Below are 23145 nucleotides of genomic sequence, written 5' to 3' on the forward strand. Positions count from 1 at the left end.
GGTACTGTACAGTGTGATAAAAGCTTAAGCTGTGTATCCAACACTCAAACAGCAGCACTTCTAATACACATTGTAATATACAATGTTGAAAATATAATTCTATTATAATTGTTAGACCAAAATGACAAGCCTTCCTTGTGTAAAATATATTACAGTATTGGCATACATATACACCAGTTACATTGCAAACATATGTTATTAACTATGTAACTTGTATATTAACTATGTAACTTATATTAACTAACATATAAATAAGTTGTACACATTAATTGTAAAATCCATTGTCATTTATCCACTGGGATTACTAATTACCTAAGTGTAATTACATAAGTGTAGTTACAGGATGAGAGCTACGCTCGTGGTGTCCCGTCTTCCCAGCACTGTCATATAATGCTTTGAAATTACTAACGGTTTTGGCCTCCACCACCTTCTCACCTAACTAACTGTATGACTTTTACTTCCTGTATGACTTTTAGTGCCCTTTGTAATCCTTTTACACACTACCACTCACAGGATGAATATTTGCTCCACAATAAACAAACCAACAAAATAAACAAACTAGGAGGAACAATTAAAACAAATGTTATGTACAAAAATTAAGCTTTTCAGTTAAAGAGTTTTAATAAAGTTTAGTCATACTTGTCATTTCTCTATTTCTCTCAAATCATTAATTATTGGAATGACAAGGCATCATTGTATTTTTATTTATTTATTGAATTTGCCTTCAATATGAAAAACGGATGAAATACTGTTAATTTGAGCCTATCCCAGCCAGAGAAATACTAGTGATCTTGTTCTCATTACTTTCTTCATCCCGTCACAAGTACTGTACAGTATACCCTCCTACATTTAGGAAGAAACTTATCAAAATATAATGCAGTGGAAAGACTTGCAATGTTTAGATAAAGGCAGAGGAAGTAACCTATTAGAGCAACAAGAGAACTAATTAAAACAGACTGTAGGATCAGACAAAGTATCACCATCTTAAAAAATGCTGCACAGGCCCTCACTGTGAATGTTAAAATATGCTGCACAGGCCCTCACATGAATGTTAAAATATGCTGCACAGGCCCTCGCCATACCTCTACCACTGATCTTCAATAATTCATCATCGAGTGGAGAGTGGCCCAGTAACTGGAACCCAATGGGCATCATTGGTTGAAAGTGACTGATGTTTAGTATGTACTGTAATGCCAGTTGCTTTCAACCAATGGTGCCCACTGGGAAGCTGGCAAGTGTCATACTAATATTCAAAATTAAAGGGGAGGGGGCAGGAAGGCGGCACTAAATTATAGACCAGTGTTAGTGACAAGCATTTCTTCTAAAGTGTTGTACTTGAGAGAACAATATGAATAAGACTAGTAGAACATCTAGCTAGAAATTATTTGTAAACCAGACTAACATTGCTTTAGCTTAGCTCATTTGGCAAGATTTCTCTTCCCTAACTGGAGTTTTACAACAAATCGATGACAATAAGACGGCTCAAAGGGATGGGCAGACTAACTCATCAACACTAGGAAACAGGGCCAGACCTATAAATACCAAAAGAAATATGTCTCCTCCCATCAACACCAGAGGAAATTCAGCCTCAGCCATCAACACTAGAGGAAACTTGGTACCACCCATCAACACCAGAGGAAACACTGTACCACCCATCAACACGAGAAGGAACAATGCCCTACTCATCAACACCAGAAGTTACACCAACCCACCCAATCCACCCATCTCTCACTCGTTCACAGGAAGCCATGTGAATACTCTCCTCAACAGTTGGTCACCTGCCATTTGATCAATATGATCAAATTATCTCGGTAGGCTACAATGTCCTCAATCTTGAAATTTAATAACTTTTGAAATCTGCACCTTACCATGATACATTTCATTCTTTAGTCAAGTCTCATACCACCACATTTATGCTGCTGTAATTCTAAATTTTCATACTACACCAGCACCTGAAATTCATGAAATAATTTGTATTTATTTATAAAAATACAGTACAAGGTACAGCAAGTTTTGAAAGCACTGTTTTTTAGTAATTAAATGGTACATATTTGCTAAGTCATTAACATGTATAGCATTGCAGGCAAAATAAGGGTAAGACCTGCATAAAATTAAACCCCATATACTGTACGGTAATTTATATATCGGTTCTTTAAGAGTCTTTGTAATCTAATGAAAACCAAGCAGAATGATTAGTTATAGACACTGAGGTCTTCTTAAAACTCTAAAATGAGCACAAAAATAACTTAGCATATTGAACTGAGAGGGTAGTAAGTGTTAATATACCCGTTAATGATAAAGAGGGCATGAATATAATCAAAGAACACTGTAAACATGAAGATTCTACAACTCTTCAACTTCCTTCCAGCACATATAAGAATTAAGTCTTCCAGAGGGAACAAAACAAGTTTCCACATAAATTACTGCATCCAATTAGCCAAGTTGTGATAATTAAGATGACTTGCAAGACTGTAAACAGTAACAGTTTCACAAGTAATTCTTCCTGATTAGTGACAAAAATTTACATCAAAATAAAATTCAGTACATTCAGTAGCTTCATTATTTTACATTTACTTGAGTCAAACTCTAGTAGCCATTTGTTAGACCATTCAGTTTGTCCAGGGCATCTTTTAGCATCTTGCTGTCTTCCTTGCTTAGGTACTTCCTTATCCACTAGAGTACTTTCCCTATTATTCCTGCCTTCATCTCCAACTTATGCACTAGTCTTATAGGGTACTTAGTTAAAGGCTTTCTGGCAATCCAAAAATATGCAGTCTGACCACTATTCTCTTGTCTAATTTTTATTGCCTGGTCATAGAATTCAATTAAGCCCATGAGGCAAGATTTGTCATCCCTAAACCCATGCTGGTGATGTATTACAAAGTTCCTTCTCTCCAGATGTTCTATTTTTTTCACAATCTTCTCCATCACCTTGCATGAAAGTTGGGAACACTGGCCTTTAGTTCAATGCCACGTCTGCCTACCTTCTTGCATATCACGACTAAATTAGTTGTATTCCAATTTTTGTGTAGCTCTCCTATTACCAGTGACATGTTATACACATAGTAAGCATAGTGGTTCCTCTGTAGGTTACATATATCTAAATCAGAATATAGACCTGTAAGCATAGTGGTTCTGTTCCCCCCTTTTAGTATCTATGGTGAGATTCCATCTGGACCAACAGCCTTTGTCACATCCAATTCAAGTAAATGCTTCCTTACCTCACCACTGTAAATCTCAAATACCTCCAGTGGTGCCTGATTAGACATACCATCTCTTAGTTTAGGAGCTTTTCCTTCCTCTATTGTGAAGACCTGGAATCTCTTGTCGAGTTCCTAGTACTTCGTTCCACCACCTTGTCAGTTTTAGTGAATCTGTGTGACCTTATTCTCAGTTTCATCATACATTCCTGGGCTGTTGTTTCCTCCTGATGTGGCTGTGCAGCAGTTTGGGTTGGGTATTTTTCTTTATTTACTATATCATTGTCATAGTCCCAGCTCCTCTTTTCACATTGACATGCATATTCCTGGCCTTCTGGTATCTTCCTCTGTTCAATAGTGTTCTGTTATATCTGCATTTTCTCCATGCCTTTATAATTAGTTGCTTTGTCACCTTACATCCCTGATTAAGCTGTTGTGTAATTGGGAGACAGCTAAATATAATTGCATACCCCAATTTCCTGAAGCAAGTTGCTGTCCAATTTCAGTGTACAAGTATTTGTGCCAATCATAATAAACTTCTAAGGTATATTTACCTTTATGCATCTTTATCAACAATGTGACAGTGTAATGAGTGACAGAACATGTAAACACTTGGCTTTGATCTCCCAACAGCTGCTGATCCAGCGAGCAGACATCAACAAGAGTAACGACCTGACACTTGCAGAATTTGTCAACTATGTTCAAGAACATGAAAAAAGACTCTTGTTGGTGTTTCACACCTTGGATGCTAATAGCGACGGTAAGTTGATCATCAGTGATGGCCATTTCAATCTCATCTAATGTGCAATCTTTTTATTTTTGTTTAACTGAGAGGGTAAGGTTAAGTGGGTGCTTGTAGGCCATGGTATGTTTTGAGTGAATGCTTGTGATGTTATATTTGTACAGTACTGCTTTAGATATTATTAACGGAAATATGCGTGTGAAGTATTATCAATGGTTTTAGATGCTTGTGGGCACTCTCAAGGTCATTGGCGCCGTGATTGATATAATTACTCTAGCGTTGGCAATCGGTATCAGTGATATCAATCATTGATACCGATTGATCAATTAATATCTATGTATTGGGCGGTATCAATGTCATTAATACCGATCGAGGATTTAAATGATAAAGAAATAAAAATGTTCGTTACCGTTTTTGAAATAAAACATTTGAACAGCCAGCGGAAAATATGGTGAATTTCGATTATTTTACTGAATGATGCCCGGGTTTTCAGACCAAATTAGACGTGACGGACGTAGAAGAGGGAGTGCCGAGTCTGTGATTATTTTTGCAACTTTAAAACGCGATTAAATCATACTTTACTACTATTGAAGATTTGACTTTACTAAAAAGGCGGACGCTTTTATTAATTGATCAACACACATGATAAGCGCAGCTTTACCGCATTTGATATCCTGACTTGGCATCATTGCTCATCAATAAGGTCAGCATAGGCTACTGTATTCATGTGCTCTAGAACATTTTGTTATCGTTAATTATTATGAAAAAGTCACCATTACACTGAAATTCATGTGTGTGATTTTGCTCACTGACTTGGGGGCACCTTCAATAATTGCCAAGCTAATCTCGCGACTAAAAAAAGGCATCACGTCATATGTTACAACTCATGGCGAAGCGCAGAAATTGAGATGAAAGAACATCATATCAGTTCCTATTAGTTCAGGCGCTGTCTCCCATTGTTGCCTTATAATTGTAAATAATTTTAAGCATTATTAGAAAGGTATATATAGGTAGAGTAGCATCATCGACGCTAATGAATTATATAAGGCAGACACCATATACTTTTATCTCGCTGCAACTTATTATTTGAGGATTTATATACCTAAATGATACGTATACATTCATCATTTATCGGCGACATATATAATGCGTTTTATCGGTATTATAAAATTGTTTAGTGTTGAAGTATCCTAAGTTTCTTTAAGGCGAGTGTAAAATTGCTTGGTCCTAAGTACATTATGTGAATTACTCTTTAATAATCTCTGCAAGAGAGCGAGCTATGTGTACCCAGACTGGATGTTGTATAGAGAACACAAGAGACCGTGCAGGCCTGTGTAGAGTGTAGGCGAGTGAAGCAACCTTGGCGGCTTGCCATGTTACCACCCCAACTGTTTCCATTCCACGGGGGAGTGTAACTTCCTAGTCACACTTGTCATGTCAATACACACACACACACACACACACACAGGTGCCTCCTTAGTTCACTCTGAGCAAATGTCATTGTTGGATTGTATAAGGAGCTGTGTTTATGGTGTTACATATGTTATATTTAAAAACGTGATTGTACGTAAACACTTTGGAGCTCACTCACTTCACCCCCCCCCCCCCCCCCCACCCCACCCCACCCCACCTGTTTGGTGGTCCCTCTCCCGCCTTCCTGTACCCTGCCACCCACATTCCTGCCAGATCCTCTCCAACCTTCCTGTACCCTGCCACCCACATTCCTGCCAGATCCTCTCCAACCTTCCCGTACCCTGCCACCCACCTTCCCGTACCCTGCCACCCACCTTCCCGTACCCTGCCACCCACCTTCCCGTACCCTGCCACCCACCTTCCCGTACCCTGCCACCCACATTCCTGCCAGATCCTCTCTCGCCTTCCTGTACCCTGCCACCCACATTCCTGCCAGACCCTCTCCCACCTTCCTGTACCCTGCCACCCACATTCCTGCCAGATCCTCTCTCGCCTTCCTGTACCCTGCCACCCACATTCCTGCCGGACCCTCTCCCACCTTCCTGTACCCTGCCACCCACATTCCTGCCAGATCCTCTCTCGCCTTCCTGTACCCTGCCACCCACATTCCTGCCAGATCCTCTCCAACCTTCCTGTACCCTGCCACCCACATTCCTGCCAGATCCTCTCCCACCTTCCTGTACCCTGCCACCCACCTTCCCGTACCCTGCCACCCACCTTCCTGTACCCTGCCACCCACCTTCCCGTACCCTGCCACCCACCTTCCCGTACCCTGCCACCCACCTTCCCGTACCCTGCCACCCACCTTCCCGTACCCTGCCACCCACCTTCCCGTACCTTGCCACCCACATTCCTGCCGGACCCACTCCCCCGTCCACGGTGTAGCCTTACTGCAACACCTACATCGATGCTTCAAGGAAATAATACATTGTCAGATGAAACCGATTAGCAACAGAAACAGTGATGATGTGACACCAACAAAAAGAGTACAGGGGAGAAGAAAAACAAAGGAACACAGAGCATGGAAAAGAAATAGAGAAGCACCCGAGTCGGGGGGGGGGGGTAAGCCGAGAATTGAAATTGGAATAAGTTTATTGAGGTAAAATACACAAAAAGGGATGAGGTAGCTCAAGCTATTCTCACCCCGTTCAGTACATCGTGTTAATACATTCATAGACACACATCACAAACAGTAAACATATTACCAAATATTCTGAGAGATAAACATTTCCTCCTTTACACGGTAAGCCGAGAGGCAATTTGAAAGCGAGTGTGACAAGTTGGATGACCAAGTAGTCACTAGATGTGAAAAATAAATTATTTGGATGAACTATATGCAACAAAATGAATAGAACCAAAGATTTTAAGGGTTTACAAAAGACAATATTCATGTTTGAGAAGCTTCACTTGAGACAGTCAAGCAAGTCTCAGCTGTGTCTGGGTACAAGTAACAGGATGAACAAACAACCCAGCGGGTTTTCTTCCTATTGGGGAATGTTGTACATGCTGCTATGGCGGTGTCTCCACTCAAAGGATGAGTGGCGCTGCCCAATAAACTCGCCCCTCTGGGCAAAATTAAATTACTATACTGTACCTAATATTATCATTGCTGATGTAGAAGGATGTAAAGATACTTTTTCATCAGCTTGCAAAATTGTTCAGTAAAAACATTCAAGACAAGTGATCTCCCAGGATTCTGCAAAAGGCAACATCTCGATTATCAAAAAAGGACTCAGACAGGAGGCACTGAATTATAGACCAGTGCCGTTGACAAGTATTCCATGCATAATTCTGGCGAAAGTAATCAAGTTGAGAATAATGAAGTACTTGGAAAATATAAACTTTGTAATGCGTAATAATAATTTATTCATAAATATGCATACATATCACATACACAATACAGAGGTATATTTGAAGGCACAAGGGTTGCCTTAAATACAAATAAACAAATAGTTTTGAGCAAAATATTAAATAATTAAGTAAAAATGTTTATACTGTACTGTATTTACTGTATAATGGGGTAAATAATGCTAAATGAGAAATAAGCTAATACATGTGAGATGAAAAGACAGCATGGATTTAGAGATAAAATGTCATGCCTCACGAACTTGACACAGTTCTCTAACAAATACCAAATGCAACAGGAAAAAAAGGTTGAGTAGATTGTATCTTCCTATATTGTCAAGAAAGCATTTTATACTGTTCATCATGAAAGGCATGTACACAAGATGGAAAAATAAGTTAGGATAACTGAAAACCCTGAACTTGGCAAGGGTTTGGCCCCAAGTCTTAATCCAAGTAAGTAAACTTCTTTGATGTCACATTTTTTGCAGATGTTGCAAAGCTAATGAGAAATAAATACAAAAATAGGAAGACTGCAGCATATTACAAGAAGACGTTGACAAACTTCAGAAGGGCAGACAAATTGCCAGTTAGAGATCAGTCCAAACAAGTGTAAGGTAATGAAGATGGGAAAGTGAGAAAGAAAGCCAAGGATAGTCTCTTTAAACTGTGAGAAAATAGGTAAAAAAGACAGCTCAAAGTAGGAAATGCAGATAAGTCAAAGAAATGTAAGAAAAAATTCTTACTTTGTACATGTGATCAACAAGATGAATGTACTAAATGAAGTACAGTAGTTATGGAAGCCATCTCCATTCACAATTTTGTTGTCAAATTCAACAGAATTCAAATGTCAGGGAAGGTAAATTATAATACAACAGGTCTGTGTATATGTACTGTACAACAATTTTGTTAGGCTGGACATAAAGAGCTAGAACTTCCTTCCCTGTAGTTACAGTTAGGTAAGCACTGCATCTTCCCTCCCCCAACCTCTACCCTTCTCCTTCCCATGTCCCTCCCATCCTCCTGGTTTATTTTTCAATCTGCTGCATCATTTACTGTGTCCGACCTATTAATACTCACATTCATTTAGCACCGTATATAAAAGATACTTTGTATACGGTGCTTTGTATACCGTATACAAAGTTAATTCAAAACTTAACTCACACTTCGATATTACAGCATCTGCTGTGAGTACTCGGAGCATAAATAGTTTAAATATCATTATGGAAATCACACGAATTGTTGTGCAATATTTTGGTCATGGTCCATACGATTTGTTATTCATATATCTGGAAAATACTGTACCTTAATTTTGTTGAAGCCCAAAACATTTCAGAGTAATTGCTGGATCATATGATGCTCCATTCCTTTGAATGCCCAGTGAATTGCAATGGAAATATTGAAGAAATACGTGTAAAGAAAAAAATTAGCAGTTGTTTAGCACAATTTTGTCATAGGTCTCATTTTTATTTATGTTTTTTTAATTTTCTGGGCTTACTTGTAGATTCTTGTCTTAGTGCAGGGTGCCTGTTGCTTCATGGTCCACTTCATGGCATAGTTACCAGTTATTTATATGTCTATGACTTTTGTATTATTTCAGATTAGCTTTGTTTCAGGTTTATCTTCTCTGGCACTGATTTTTTGTAGACCAAGAGTCCCCAGACTTCTCTTCTTTGTGGCCAGTTGGGTGCACGGATATTGAGAGTCCTCGACAACAAATGATCCGACACTCTCCTGGATGTAGACCTTGGAACAACACCTTTCTTCACACACGTACAGGGACTGTGATGGCCATGTTTTACTAGTTGTTTCACAAATTTGTGTGGCAGGCCTTATTTTTGCTTTAGTTTAAGCTTTGGTTACCTTTTACATTTGCCTGTTGTGGTGTGTGGGCACACACGTCTATGGAAAGTAGGCTTCTCTGGTGTCTGGGCTGCCATTTTTGGCTTTGCCTAGGGCAATCTGGCTCAATTGCTTTAGGTTTCTTTCTTGTGTCAATTCCTTGTGAGTAGGGCCATCATGGCTTTGCCCATTGATGGTGAACCTGAATCTGCTGTTTACAGCTTTCTGTGATGCGAGTCAGTACAGTATTTTACAGTCCTGATTGCCACCCATGTTATAACAATAATTAATTTTGTCAGGGACAGGAAGCCAGTGCATCTATATACTTTAGGCTTATAAAAAGGTCCATCCCCCCATGGTTGAAGTACTGACCCTTCCCTGGATGCAGTCCCACAACAGCTGCCTAACCCTCGGGTGTGTTGTCTCCAGAATGCTTCATTCTTGATGCAGGATTGCTTTCACTTACTGTATATGTTTGCAATTGGTGTGAAGGGGGTTGGATTAATTTCTTAATTCCTTCTCAACTTAGGAGTGTTAACAACTGTCAAACAAAACCTCATGCCTTCTAGCACTTCACTGATGCCAGTAACATCTGTAGACTCACCTGGTTAGGCCTTCACAATTTGAGAAACTCGTACGTCGCTTGCAGAGTTACCGACATCAGCTAACCTGCTGTCATGTATCATGTCTGGCAGTAATGATGGCATAGAAGTTCTCTCCTGGCTGTAAATGCTCAGGTGACCCCTCACCAAAACTAATTTGATCCTTCCTCTCTTAAAATCTGTGTACTCGAGAAAGTCAGGGCTTTTATTACTCTCTTGTTTCACTTCCAGACCCGCAGTGAAAGAAAAGTCAGAAAGGATCTCCAAAATTATAAAAATAGAGCATTTAATAAACAAAATAAATAACCATGACAAATAATGATATTATCTTAGGCTCTACCTACAAGACCTCAATGTACTCTTCTTGAACTTGCTTAAACACACCAATTATATCATGTCACAAACATATTCAATAACTTACATCATATGACTATCTCCTCTGCAACTGAAAAAACGTTTGCCCCCAAAATATAGACATTTAATGTGCTTAATAGCTTCACTTTCTAGGCAAAGATAGTTACTAAGTAATAAAACAGGTACTAAGTAATGAAACAGTATATGGTCAAACATGCCAAATAATAAACACTAATAAACACTAGTGTTCATTATTTTGGCATGTACAGTACATGAAATTGCACATATAAGTATGTCTAATATTCTTAAGTCCTTTGACATTTGTTCATCAGCAACATTGTCTGAGGTAAGAAAGTTCACCAAGACAACATATGTTATATGTATGATAAGGTTTCATGAAGATGCTCTGCCAGATACATATTGTTGAATTCTTTAAACACTCAGCTGGGATATCTTAATAAGCTCTACATATGTGCATCTTGTACCTTGATCACCTCCCTTGGTGGATGAACCTGGATAACCCAGGCTTCGTAGTGTTATCCGAATAAATGCCTTATAAATCCTCTCACTTTTCATTGCATCAGTTGTACGCCCTCTCACACAAAATACATGTCTTAACCTAAAAAAAAACGGTAAATCATGGTGGATTTCTGGTGGATCTATCCAACAATGTTGTGTTGTGTGTCTGCTGGCTTGTCAGCCAATAATGCTACCTCCCAGACAGGGACACATGATCCTACAATCACCAACAACTAGGCAAGACCTTCCCATAGCAAAGAAAAGTTACCATTTAATACACATGTGGTTGGCCCCCAAATAATTCTGGTTCATGGAGGCACTCGCCTGCCATTCTTGCTGGGGTGCACCTGGCACCACCACCTCGAAGTCTATAAATGGTATTCACACTCATTGGTCAATGTCACTCCTACCTTGGCTGTCACAGATATGTACATACTCTCTCTGGCATTGACATTTTGAAGTCAGGTATATTCATACTATCGTAGATAATTGCAACACAGGTCATTTAACAAAACCAAGTAAGTTGATCAATGTCATTAAGCACTATTGCTCACAGGCACCGAGCTGAAATAGAAGGTCTTACAGTACCTCTAAACTGTGGGGTGTCTGGCATGTGTGTGTGTGTATGTAGTCTACTATAACATAGGGAGTGTCTTCCTCCCCAGGGTAGTAATTTCACACTCCTGACAATCTTCACCAGCATCTACTCAGACTCAATGTGTGGGTCTCAATTACAGGTGCCCTCTTGTAAACACACCTTAGTTGCATCTTTCCTTAGGAGCAAGGACTGCTGTGGGTCTCAGAATTCTTCCTCCAGGTGTAATACCAGCCTTTTCTTTAACCACCCTAGCTCACAACATTGCCCTGGGGTATACGGAGAGTGAGTATCCATTGTTACTCCTCCACTGGCTTGCCACTTTTCCTCAAACAGTTCATGGGTCATTATGTTGATTGTTGTAGACAAAATCCTGTAGGAAGAGTTGACAGACACTGAAACACAGCCATCTCTGATTCTGCCCGGCACTCGAGTGAGGTTCAGACCAAACACAGACCTCTATCATTGGCTTCACACACAGCCCAGCCTCTCCTCATTGGGTAATGATGATATCCATGCTCTTCCTGTGTAGAGTGCCTTGTCATCTTCATGAATATTCTAGACATAATCCAAGACTAGAATGCCCTTAACATAAAGTCAACCTTGCACAACTAATGGACTTGCTTCTCAAAGCAATACAATGGATTATATGCCAGTCCAGATGTGTTCATGTTGGAATACCTTTCGTGTAGAGTAGGACGAATCTTAGAATGGACTGGTGAATCGTAGCACTTATCAGGTGGGGTTAGCAAGCCTGCTCATGCCTACATCTCACTTTGCTGCTTACAATGCAGCTGTAAGATTGCAGACTTGTCTTCACTTCACCACCAGACTCGGTGGTCGCAGGTGAGACTGCACACTTGTGTCCATTAGCATGTTGACAGTTATTTGAATGGGGTGTCAATTTATCTTTCTCCAGTGGAGTGCCAATGTGGTGGTGGTATATCATTGAGTTCTCTGGGTATGGTCCCCATGTAGTTCTTCAGGGCTTGCTGCCTGTCATTCGTGGTTTCAGCTCTTTTTGCCTTCATGTGATCTTGTTAGCAACCAGTGTTTGTCACCCACGCTTCTCTAGTTGGTGAGAATTGGCTTTTGGTGCCTTTCCGTCTTTTCTTCTCTTTTCTGAGCATTTTCTTTTTAGCAATCTGGGGTTGGCATGATGATCCATCTGCTTCAATCCTTGTTGCTCACCAGGCCCTATATTTTGTCAGTAGTCTTGCTTCTCTATTTTAACAATCAATAAAGTTTTCATAGTTAGGTTCTTGTTTGATCCCTAGTTCTACCATTTTTTATCCTGTGGGGGCCTCGCTATTATTTTGCCTTTGCAACTGGCCTGGTTCTTCCCTCTAGTTTTGTCATGTCATTACCTCAGTTTTTAGTGTCGCCTTTTCTTGTAATGTGATGTGTGTTTCTAGTTCCCATTTTGCTGATGGGTTCTGCTTAACCTTCTTCAGCCACATCCTTAGCCACCTGCACCTTAGGGTGCAGGTTTCTGGATTCTTAGTGCCAGATACTGCAGATTGCATCACACTCCTGTCATGCAACCATTTTGCCTAACCAGAAACATATAAACCCAAACAACTCGCCAAACCCATCCCTAGAAAATATCAATATTACACAGTTTTAATTTGTTGTCACTTTGCATTTTAAATGTATTGGTTTCCATAAATAATTACACATTAGGTGAAAGAGCGGGCTTGTCTAACAGCAGCATCTTCCAAAACCCCCCAAAAATAATATACAGTATCTTACATTGTTCATTTCTTATTGCTAATTTTAGGATACCTTTTCTTTTATTAACCTCAATTTATTTTTTTGTTGACAAGTTGGCAACATACAAACATTTCATTCAGCATCAGTACAGTAGTTCAAAATGGGTCACAGACCTAACAACTTTGCAAACCAGACATGACAAGGCTGAGCTCACTGAGACCATTAAAATACTGAACAAGTTGGAAGATATAAATCCAGACAACTTCTTTAAATTATAAAATACGACACATACAAGGGGCAACAACCTCAAACTCAACAAGCCACATTGTCGGACAGAAGTAAGGAGCTGCTTCTTCACCTATAAGGTTTTAAACCAATAGAATTGCCTACCTGCTTTTGCAATACCTGCTGTAAATGCCAAGACATTACCTCAGTTTAAATTCCAGATAGTACAGGTAGTGCAGTCAGGGTTGTTCTCGACTTGCTCAGGAATTCCGGGTTCGAATCCCGGGTGGGACAGAAATGGTTGGGTGGGTTTCCTGTCACCTAATGTACCTGTTCACCTAGCAGTAAATAGGTACCCAGGAGTTAGTCAGTATGTTGTTGGGTTGCATCCTGGGAAGGGTCAATAGGCTGACCTTGGGAGGGGGGGGGGAACCTTTATATAAGCCTAACAGTTATACACTGGTTGCTTGTTACCCTATACAATAAATTAAAATTATAAAAATGTATTTAAAAATTCTCAGGAACAATAGAGGGACCTGCTATGAATGTTATCACCAGATTGTTGCACTTAAAAGTTTACCTAACTATACCATTTATGATTATAAAATATTCCAATTCAAAATATTCTATATTTCCACACCTAGTCTCTTGAGATGGACCAATAGATTTGTGCTGGAACTCACATGAGAGAATAAATGGAAGGTGATTAAGGCCCCATCAGATTTTGAAATTTAATTGTACTCTGGAAATATTATAACAAATCTAACTGTTAATTGGCTACCCTTGCCAATACACATATTGGACCTAAACTGGTCACTATCCACAACTCATCCCCACAGCATATGTAGCACACACACTACAGACTCGACTTGGGTCACCAAAATCTCATCGAATCCCCACATTGGCTTGGCTGGTCATTGTCACTGTCACAGAAAGAGGAGGACTTGATAGGACCACAGCTCCCACAAGATTGACTGTGCCAGTCACAGCCTCGTGGGGGCTGTGACTGGCAGGGGTCAGGCACCACCACACCTAGCATCATCAAGGATATCATATCCAGATTAAATGGAACTATGGATCACGCTTCTCCATGTCACCCTTTGTGACCTTTTGATGGCAACATTAGCTAGGGTTGGCAAAAGCTGTCTAAATTCTCTGACCTCGCCTCACTGGGTAGTTGAACTATTCAGCAAATGTATGGGGTATGTTTCTCATTCTCTTGGTTCTATCGGTATGGTTCTATCGGTATATACATTGTAAGATTACTTTCACAAGGCTGCCCAATGTTATGAGAACATTATTACAGGTGAAATGTTGACCTTAGCTATTGTTTTGAGCTCCATCCACTTGGACTAGTGGGGGTACATAGGCAGCTTTACTACATGCAGGAGTGGCATTCGATCTCTGAGAATGTCCAAGTGGTTGGATCATCATTCACACCTTCACTCATTCACACTTTCACTCATTCACATCTTTGATCATTCACACTTTTGCTCATTCACACCTTCCTCATATCACAGTTTCCTGCTGGGATATGAATGCTGCTGCTGCTTGCACAAGACAAAGAAGTGAACTAAAGGCAGTATCAAGAATGCCAGACCACATCCATAGAGCACAAGGAAGGTCACTCTGGCCAGGATCCATCATGCCCCTGACCCCTCGACACAATCCAAAACCATTGGATGCCCTTGATTAAGATCTGTTTTTCATTATTGATGCCCAAATCTGTCCAAAACACCACTACTGCCATTGCTGGTTCAGGGCCCATGGTCAGAACTGCTAACAACAGTGCACCTGCAGAACAGTGTTAGGAAAACTGATCCAGTGTTAGGAAAACTGATCCAGTGTGGCCTGTTAATTGCAAGCAAATTCACCATTTCTGGTCATGTCACTGATGTACTGTACAACCACAGCTCTCAGCACCATTACCTGATTGACACTGGAGCTTCAGTTTAAGTTCTACATCTTGCAGCAAGAAATGCACCTTACACTCTGAGCCAGGACCTGGTTACCTCTAACAGTACTGCTGTTATTATCTACAGTGACAAGGAGGTCACCCTTAACTGTTATGTCCATATTGGAGTGATTTCCTCCAACATCACAACCTCATTTTAGATCATAGTTCTCTGGCAGAAGGATGGGTCCCACTAACTCACTAACCTATCCCAGCAGGATCTCCGTAGGTTTGAGGACACGATGTTGAGCATGGATGATGCCTGTCGAATACTCACCCACCATATCTGTATTCTAGGCCTGCCTATGTTCATGAGACCATGACACCTGTCAAAATGGTTACAGGTGGTCCAGGAAGATTTTGATAATTTGCTGGTGGCTGGTATTATATGCTCCAACATCTCCTGGTCCTCCCCACAACATATGATTCCCAAGACATCTCCAGGAGAATGTCATCCATGTGAAGACTACAGAACACTAAATGTTATCACATTGCCAGTCTAAAGTGATGAATGGAATGGACCACCATTCTCTGAAAACTGCAACCAGGAATTTTACTGAAGGTCAGTGAGGCTAGCAGACATCTGCAATACAGGCATTATGACATCGTTCATAGTCACAAGAGGCAGTATTGGCATTCACAAACATTTAACAGAAGCTCTCTTAACTCACCCATGTAGCCTTCGACATACCCACCAGCCTTTCCATCAATTCCTCCAACTGTATTGGGAGCAGCTCGTCATCAATTCATTAACTTCTCCGTAATTTTTTCTTGGCATTCCTGACATCAGCAGATCCAAAATACAAACTCCTTCCCATCAATGCCACTGTTTAAGACTTGAAGACATTGCTTAAAGGAATGTGACCTCCATGTCCTCACAACCACAAATTTTTAACAGATGCAGTGGCTGCCATGGGGGATTTCGGTTCACTAAGAATCACTCGATACTTGAGCTACATATCACAGTTCATGACACTGACATCTATTGTGTTAAGGGATTGAGAATTCTGCCACTGATGCCCTCTCTCAACCTAGCTTGAGCACTGTTATTCCAGAGATGCATCAGTTACTTTGAGATTGTCATAGTTCTGCAGCATGACCTCAAACTCCTGGAATTGCAGAATTCTCAGTCAACTCTTCAGCTCAACGATGTGCCTTTGCTCAACTTTCGAGGATATAGTACTATGATCTGCCGCACTTCTTTCGTTGGTGTCCAGCAACCAATGTCCCCCCTGGCACCTCTAAAATCTGCCTAATGTAACAGATCCATCAAAACAACAAATAAATTACAAATGTTCAGAGTTTTGATCCAGGTTACATTCAAATCTGGATCTTCACCTACAATTCAGTATTGTACTGTTATTTGGTTATTTACTTAGACTTCGGTAAGGCTTTTGATACTGTTCCACACAAGAAATGGACAAGAAAGGTAGAGGTTTGTGGAATTGAAGGGAACCTCTTAAGCTGAATGAGAGTATGATAATTGCACAGAAACATTAAGGGTTTGTATAAATGGAGTAAAGTTAGAGTTAGGAACAGTTACAAGTTGTGTCTTATTGCTTAGGCCTGTGCCTGATATTTTTAAGCACATAACACTATGCAAGAATTGTCTGCAAGATACCTCCAAAGGATACCTGATCAACCAGGCTGTGACTCATACGTCAGGCTGCGAGCAGCCGCGTCCAACAGCCTGGTTGATCAGTCCGGCAACCAGGAGGCCTGGTCGACGACCGGGCCGCGGGGACGCTAAGCCCCGGAAGCACCTCAAGGTAACCTCAAGGTAAGATATTATTTATTTTTTCAATAGTAAATATTACAAGCAAATTGATGGGGTAACAATGAAGTCTCCACCCAAAGAATGTTATGTTCATTTAAATACAGTATTAATAATAGAGATAATATTAATTATCTCTACTTTTCAAGTGAGATAATTTCCACTAGTTCACTATACCAATAGTGCTCCAGATCTGACTTAATCAAGTATTTCATATCTCATGCTGGGATTTGGTTATATCTCTTCAGGGCGTGTTGATGAGCGGGAGCTGAAATCGTCCTTCCAGAAGCTGGGGATCCACATTGACAACGATGAAGCAAAGAGGCTCCTCCGGCGGTAAGTACTTGCACCTTGCTTAACTTTTCACATGCTGCTGGTGATAGCTGGAGCCCTCACTCAGGGTACTCCCAAATTCTGCAGGAAGCTCACGGCCTCTCTCATGACACTTTTGATCTCATGAAGTATTTAAGTCTCTAAACATAATTCTCTTGATGAAGCTCTTAGTCTGTGATGAAACCTTCCAAGGTCTCTGATAATGTTTTTATAGATGAAGTTTTTAGGTCTTACATTAGTCTCTTCAGTCTCAATGAGACTGTCTGATGATGGTGTAGGTGTCTAATTCTGATGTAGGTTGTGTCTTCATATGATGAAATTTGCTGATGGATTCTGAAGATTGATGCCACAGGTTCACACCCCTGGTGGTGGAACACTGTTGCACATGTTGATGCCTAGCTTTGGGGACATTTTTCATATGATGATGCCTAGCTTGTGGTGCAGTTGTCATGTGTTGATGTATAGCTTGTTGGTGCAGCTGTTATTTGTTGATGCAAATCTTATGGTGAAGTATTTGCTAGGGACATTAAAAAATGTTTCAATAAGTGTAATGGACTTTTATCCTGCATATATGATAAATCATTGGAGTCGAGCAGAGCACCAGGGTTGTAAATGTGGCGCTGATTTAAAAAAAATTACTGTAGATCACTTGCAATTAATTATTAGGCAGTTAGTTTGACTTGTATTGTGGGAAAAATTGCTTGAATGAATACAAGCAAATGGCATTCGTTTACGTCTTGAAAACTAGAGGGTAATAAAAGATTCGCAGCATGGATTTTTTAAGAGTTACTCGTGATTTACAAATTTACTCGCATTCTTTCCAACATATTTGAAGCAATCAACAATGGAATATTACATACCTTGACTTTAGAAAGTCACTTGTTCTGGGCTTCATTGAAATACTCAATTATTGGGAGGTATTGGTGGGTTAAGCTGGATTAGGTCACGATTATTTAAAAAAGAAATCATAAGTTTGTAGTCAAATCTGGGTTGGAAACTGTTGTAAGGCCATTCCAGTTCCTGAGACCTGGTTAGTGGTTGTCTAGTTTTGTCATAGGTATTTGGAGCTTGGTCTGGCTTTTCACACTGATTAAGATTAGACACAAGGGAGTGCATAAAACAAACAGGTCCTCAGACATCATTATAAGGAATAACATCCTATTCTGAATGTCAGATAGTGCAATGTTAAGGCAATGTGTTGACATGAAGCTCCTTATTAAAAAATCGAAGACACCATCATACATGGTGTGATACTTTGTCACAGTTTTATTATGCTCTTTCTGGAAAGCATGAGTGGTGCGGTGTTCAGGCACTCCACTGCAGTGTCAATCCAGGTTCTTAAGTTTCCCCTCCCTCTCCACTTTTCTCCTCCGTTTTCTTCCTCCATCTCTGCATTCCCCCCCCCCCTCCCCTCCATCAACACATTCCCCCTCCATCAACACATTCCCCCTCCATCAACACATTCCCAATCCATCAACACATTCCCCCTCCATCAACACATTCCCCCTCCATCAACACATTCCCAATCCATCAACACATTCCCCCTCCATCAACACATTCCCAATCCATCTTCACTTACCCCCTCCCTCTCCACTTCCCACTTCCTCTCCACTTCCCACTTCCTCTCCACTTCCCACTTCCTCTCCACTTTTCCCCCTTCTCACTTTCTCCCCACACTGTCCCCTTTCCCCACACAACCTCCCTTCCCCCCCCCCCCCACACAACCCCGCCTCCCCCCCCCACACAACCCCGCCTCCCCCCCCCACACAACCCCGCCTCCCCCCCCCACACAACCCCGCCTCCCCCCCCCACACAACCCCGCCTCCCCCCCCCACACAACCCCGCATCCCCCCCCCACACAACCCCGCCTCCCCCCCCACACAACCCCGCCTCCCCCCCCCCCCCACACAACCCCGCCTTTCCCCCCTCCCCCACACAACCCCGCCTTCCCCCCCCTTACAACCCCGCCTTCCCCCCCCTTACAACCCCGCCTTCCCCCTCCCTAACAACCCCGCCTTCCCCCCCCCCCACAACCCCGCCTTCCCCCTCCCTAACAACCCCGCCTTCCCCCCCCCCCCACAACCCCGCCTTCCCCCCCCACCACAACCCCGCCTTCCCCCCCCCACCACAACCCCGCCTTCCCCCCCCACCACAACCCCGCCTTCCCCCCCCCCCCCGCCTTCCCCCCCCCCCCCCCACAACCCCGCCTTCCCCCCCCCCCCTTACAACCCCGCCTTCCCCCCCCCCCACACAACCCCTTTCCCCCACATTGCTCAAGTCGTGGTGGCAGCAAGCGCCCCGCCTCGTGACTAGGCCCAACACAACTCCTGGCAGAGAGCCATCACCGTGAAACTGAAAGTAACGTGAATTCTCCCTAAGTGACGTGGGGAGCCTTAACTGAAGTGCAAGGCGTGAGTAGTGAGTTGGTGAGTATTGAGTGAGGAGAGTAAGGGATGAGTATTGAGTGGGAATGAGTGAGTATTCAATGAGTGGGAAAGAGTGTGCCATTTGAATGTGACTTATTCCCTGCTCATGGCAAATACAGGACCACTCCTCTTTTTGGGTGAGGTGGTAGTAAAGATGATACCAGCGGTACATGTGAAAGACTAAGTTTATTAATGGGAATATTGTATGAGTTATAATGATAGACTGGCTGTCCGCCTTGCTGACACAGTATGCACGTGTTTGGTAGCTATAAGCGAAGATTATTCCAATTTGCAGAGCTGCGAGTGTGGGTGTGGTTCCTCACATATATTTCAACACAAATGGGATTCTGTAGATGAATACTGTGTAGCATTCACATATACACATCTCAGATGCTTATGTACATTTTTTAATATACACTATATACAAGAGTTTTTACATTCTTGTATAGCCACTAGCACGCATTGCATTCCAGGCAGGTCCTTAATTCTAATTTTACCTGGAATAAAACCCACCAAAGTGTTAAACAACCAAGTACCCATTCACTGCTGGGTGAACATAGGCGTACAGTTAAGGGTTGGTGCCTATTCAGTCCTCCCCGACCAGGATACGAACCCAGGTCAAATCGGTCGCGTGGCGAGTATCTTACCACTGTGACAAGTTCTGTTCTTGAGAGGAGGTGAACGTTGTGGTCTGTATTTAATTTTGGGATTATGTATTTGTGGGGCTTGGTTTCCATTGCGTAGATCCAAGTTCTTTTTTTTCCTACCCCCCCGTGCCTCCCTTCTCCACCCGCTTGCCCCGTATTCCTAGAGCTTAGTGACGACTCGCAGCAGGTGATGTGCCACACCTGGCCCGCCTGCCTCACATCTCATGACGTCCTCCAGTTGACCTCATTTATCGTCAGGACTCCCCTCCATATATGTATGAGGAGGAAGATGTGACGAGACTTCTTCTCATATATCTATGTATTTGTCTTACGGGTTATTCATGCCCGTGCCACCTCTTGGGTGGCTTAAGCTGCTTCAATCTAGCATGTGTCCTATGCTTGTTCCTTATAAGTCATTCTTTTATCCATGGACTGGATAAACCGGGCTCACTATAGCCCGTGCTACATGGACTGACTTGTGCCCCATCACCTGCAGCAGGTTTTTGCAGTGGTCCTTCTTGTTCCACAAGTCCTTTCTGTTGGTTGTGGTTGGTTGACTGTTGTGTACAGAGGTTGGGTGGTGTGGCAGGTTGGTTGACTGTTGTGTACAGAGGTTGGGTGGAAGGTGGGTTTAGCATGGTGTGGAGAGGTGTGGTGGATGAGGTCCGTGAGCACAAGTGTGTACACCGTAGCCTAGCTCTTCACTATGAGCGTCCGACTACGATACCCTTGGTTAAGAGTATGAGATGTAGGCTACTAGTCACGCCCTACTGTATACATTTATTTGGCCCTAGTTTTGTGTGTTGATCCTGAAATGTCATAGGTTCGGCGTGTACGTGCATGTGCACGCGCGCACGAGCGTTGACGCAGGTATCCTCTGCCAAAATCGCTAGTGGAGTATAAATAGAAGTCGATCTTTCAGTATTTTTGTGGTTGGAGGTGAATGGAAAGGTGTGGGGCCGTTGACTGTGCCGTTGGTGCAGTAGAGAGAAAGAGGTCAAGAGCAGACGTGAGGCGGTGGTTTGAGTCTGGGACCTTGGTGGGTATCCTAGATGTTCACACCTGTCTCACCTCTTCACCCGGGGTATCGACATACCCTTGATACCTGCTTGATGGGGTTCTGGGAGTTCTTCTACTCCCCAAGCCCGGCCCGAGGCCAGGCTTGACTTGTGAGGAGCCGGGTCCTTCCGGGGGAAAGGACCCCTTCCCCTGGGGTCCTAACATCAGTCCGTCTAATTACCCAAAGCTACCCAAATTTACACAAAGCTACCCAAAGCTTCCTAGCATTACGTATGAAGAAATATGATATATTAACTCACTATATTGTTGGTGTTGAATGTAGAACATGAAAAAAAGAACATATTTTTACTCTGAAATAATATAAATTTATAACGAAATTAGACGAAACTAAGTGGCAGGAGAGGCCATAGGAAGTCGACGATCCAAGCGACAATGCTGTTGAGCGACTTATCCAAGGTGAACAATTTATTCAAAATATATTGTTGCCTAGAGATTATATGAAGTTATGTTTGGATAGGTTAGGTTAGGTTATGTTTGGGGAGGTTGGTTAGGTTAGGTAGGTACAAGAGGCTCGTATGTCAGCAAACATTGTCGCTTGGACCGTCGATTTGCTTTGGCGTCACCAGTACCTTATTTTCGTCTAATTTCGTTATAAAATTATACTTTTTCAGAGTAAAAATATGTTTTCATGTTCTACAATCACCATCAACATTATAATAGTTAAATATATCATATTTATTTATTTCTAACGTAATGCTAGGAAGCTTTGTGTAGCTTTGAGTAAGTTTGGGTAGGTTTGGGTAATTAGACGGAACCCCCTAACATACCATTCTCCCCTCCTTCTAGGTACTAATATACCATATATAATATAATATATAGGCTAGCATCCCCCCTAACATACTTCCTACCCTGGCATAGTAGCTTAGGACATGCCTCTCCCAGGACATAACCATTGATGATGATAATACACCACCTTTTAAACACACTACAGCCTTGACCACTGTCCTGTGAGCATACATGATGATGCTTAGGTTCTGCTGTTACCCAACCTTGGCCGACCTGTATGTGGAGCACGTTGAGTGGTCTCTTATGTCCGTATAACTCATCTCTACTAATAACACGCGCACACACACAAAATTAAATTAAAGTTACCACGTTTCGATCCGTCCTGGACCCCCCCCCCCTTATCTACCCACCCCCCAATAAGAGGCAGGTCCTGTTTAAAGCCACTGACCAATAAGAAGCCTTTCCTGCTTAAAGCCACTGACCAATAAGAGGCAGGTTCTGCTTAAAGCTATTGACCAATAAAAGTCCCTAGGTCCTGCTTAAAGCTACTGGCCAATAAGAGGCAGGACCTGTAAAGCTACTGGCCAATAAGAGGCAGGTGGTCCCACGACCTGACAAGGATCCGCCACGGACCGAAACGTCGTCACTTTTATTTCTTCTGCGTGTGGGTTGTTATTTTTTTTTTTTTGTCGCTGAATAATTGTGACATTCTCGGCAGAGCTGTTCTAGTTGTGTAAGGTTAAGGGGAAGATCACCGTTGCATTATTTAGTAAAGTGTGGGTGGAATTTCTAGGGAAAATATTAGGCTACAATCGAATGTGTGGTGGAGGTTCGCGCGGCGGGGAAATGCCAGCGTTTGGGGGAGGAAACTGGATACTTAGAGGGGGGATTTCCCCACGTTTACACCACCCAACACACACTTAGGATTGGAGGAAAATCTTGGGTATTCTTATCTTGAGTATATATCTTATCTTGGGTAGTTTCAGCACATGTCTCGAGGCGTTGGTAAGCTGGGCGGGTTTCCTCTCATACCTGCGGGGGGGGGGGGGGGCGACGCATACCCACACTCTAAATCAGTCCTTCCAGAATGTTCCAAAC

At 42.2% G+C, this 23145-nt stretch overlaps 1 protein-coding gene across 1 annotated transcript in view; it reads left to right on the forward strand.

Moving 5' to 3' along the window:
* The window catches only part of SCaMC (Short Calcium-binding Mitochondrial Carrier), a 103696-nt gene that overhangs the window by 4712 nt on the left and 75839 nt on the right, over nt 1-23145 (forward strand). Inside the window, exons 2-3 of the mRNA XM_045767058.2 lie at nt 3834-3960; nt 17084-17171. Of these exons, the coding sequence (XP_045623014.1) occupies nt 3834-3960; nt 17084-17171 (215 nt within the window). The remainder of the gene's footprint in view (nt 1-3833; nt 3961-17083; nt 17172-23145) is intronic.

Source organism: Procambarus clarkii, chromosome 89 (genome assembly GCF_040958095.1).
Source record: "Procambarus clarkii isolate CNS0578487 chromosome 89, FALCON_Pclarkii_2.0, whole genome shotgun sequence".
NCBI classification, from domain to species: domain Eukaryota; kingdom Metazoa; phylum Arthropoda; class Malacostraca; order Decapoda; family Cambaridae; genus Procambarus; species Procambarus clarkii.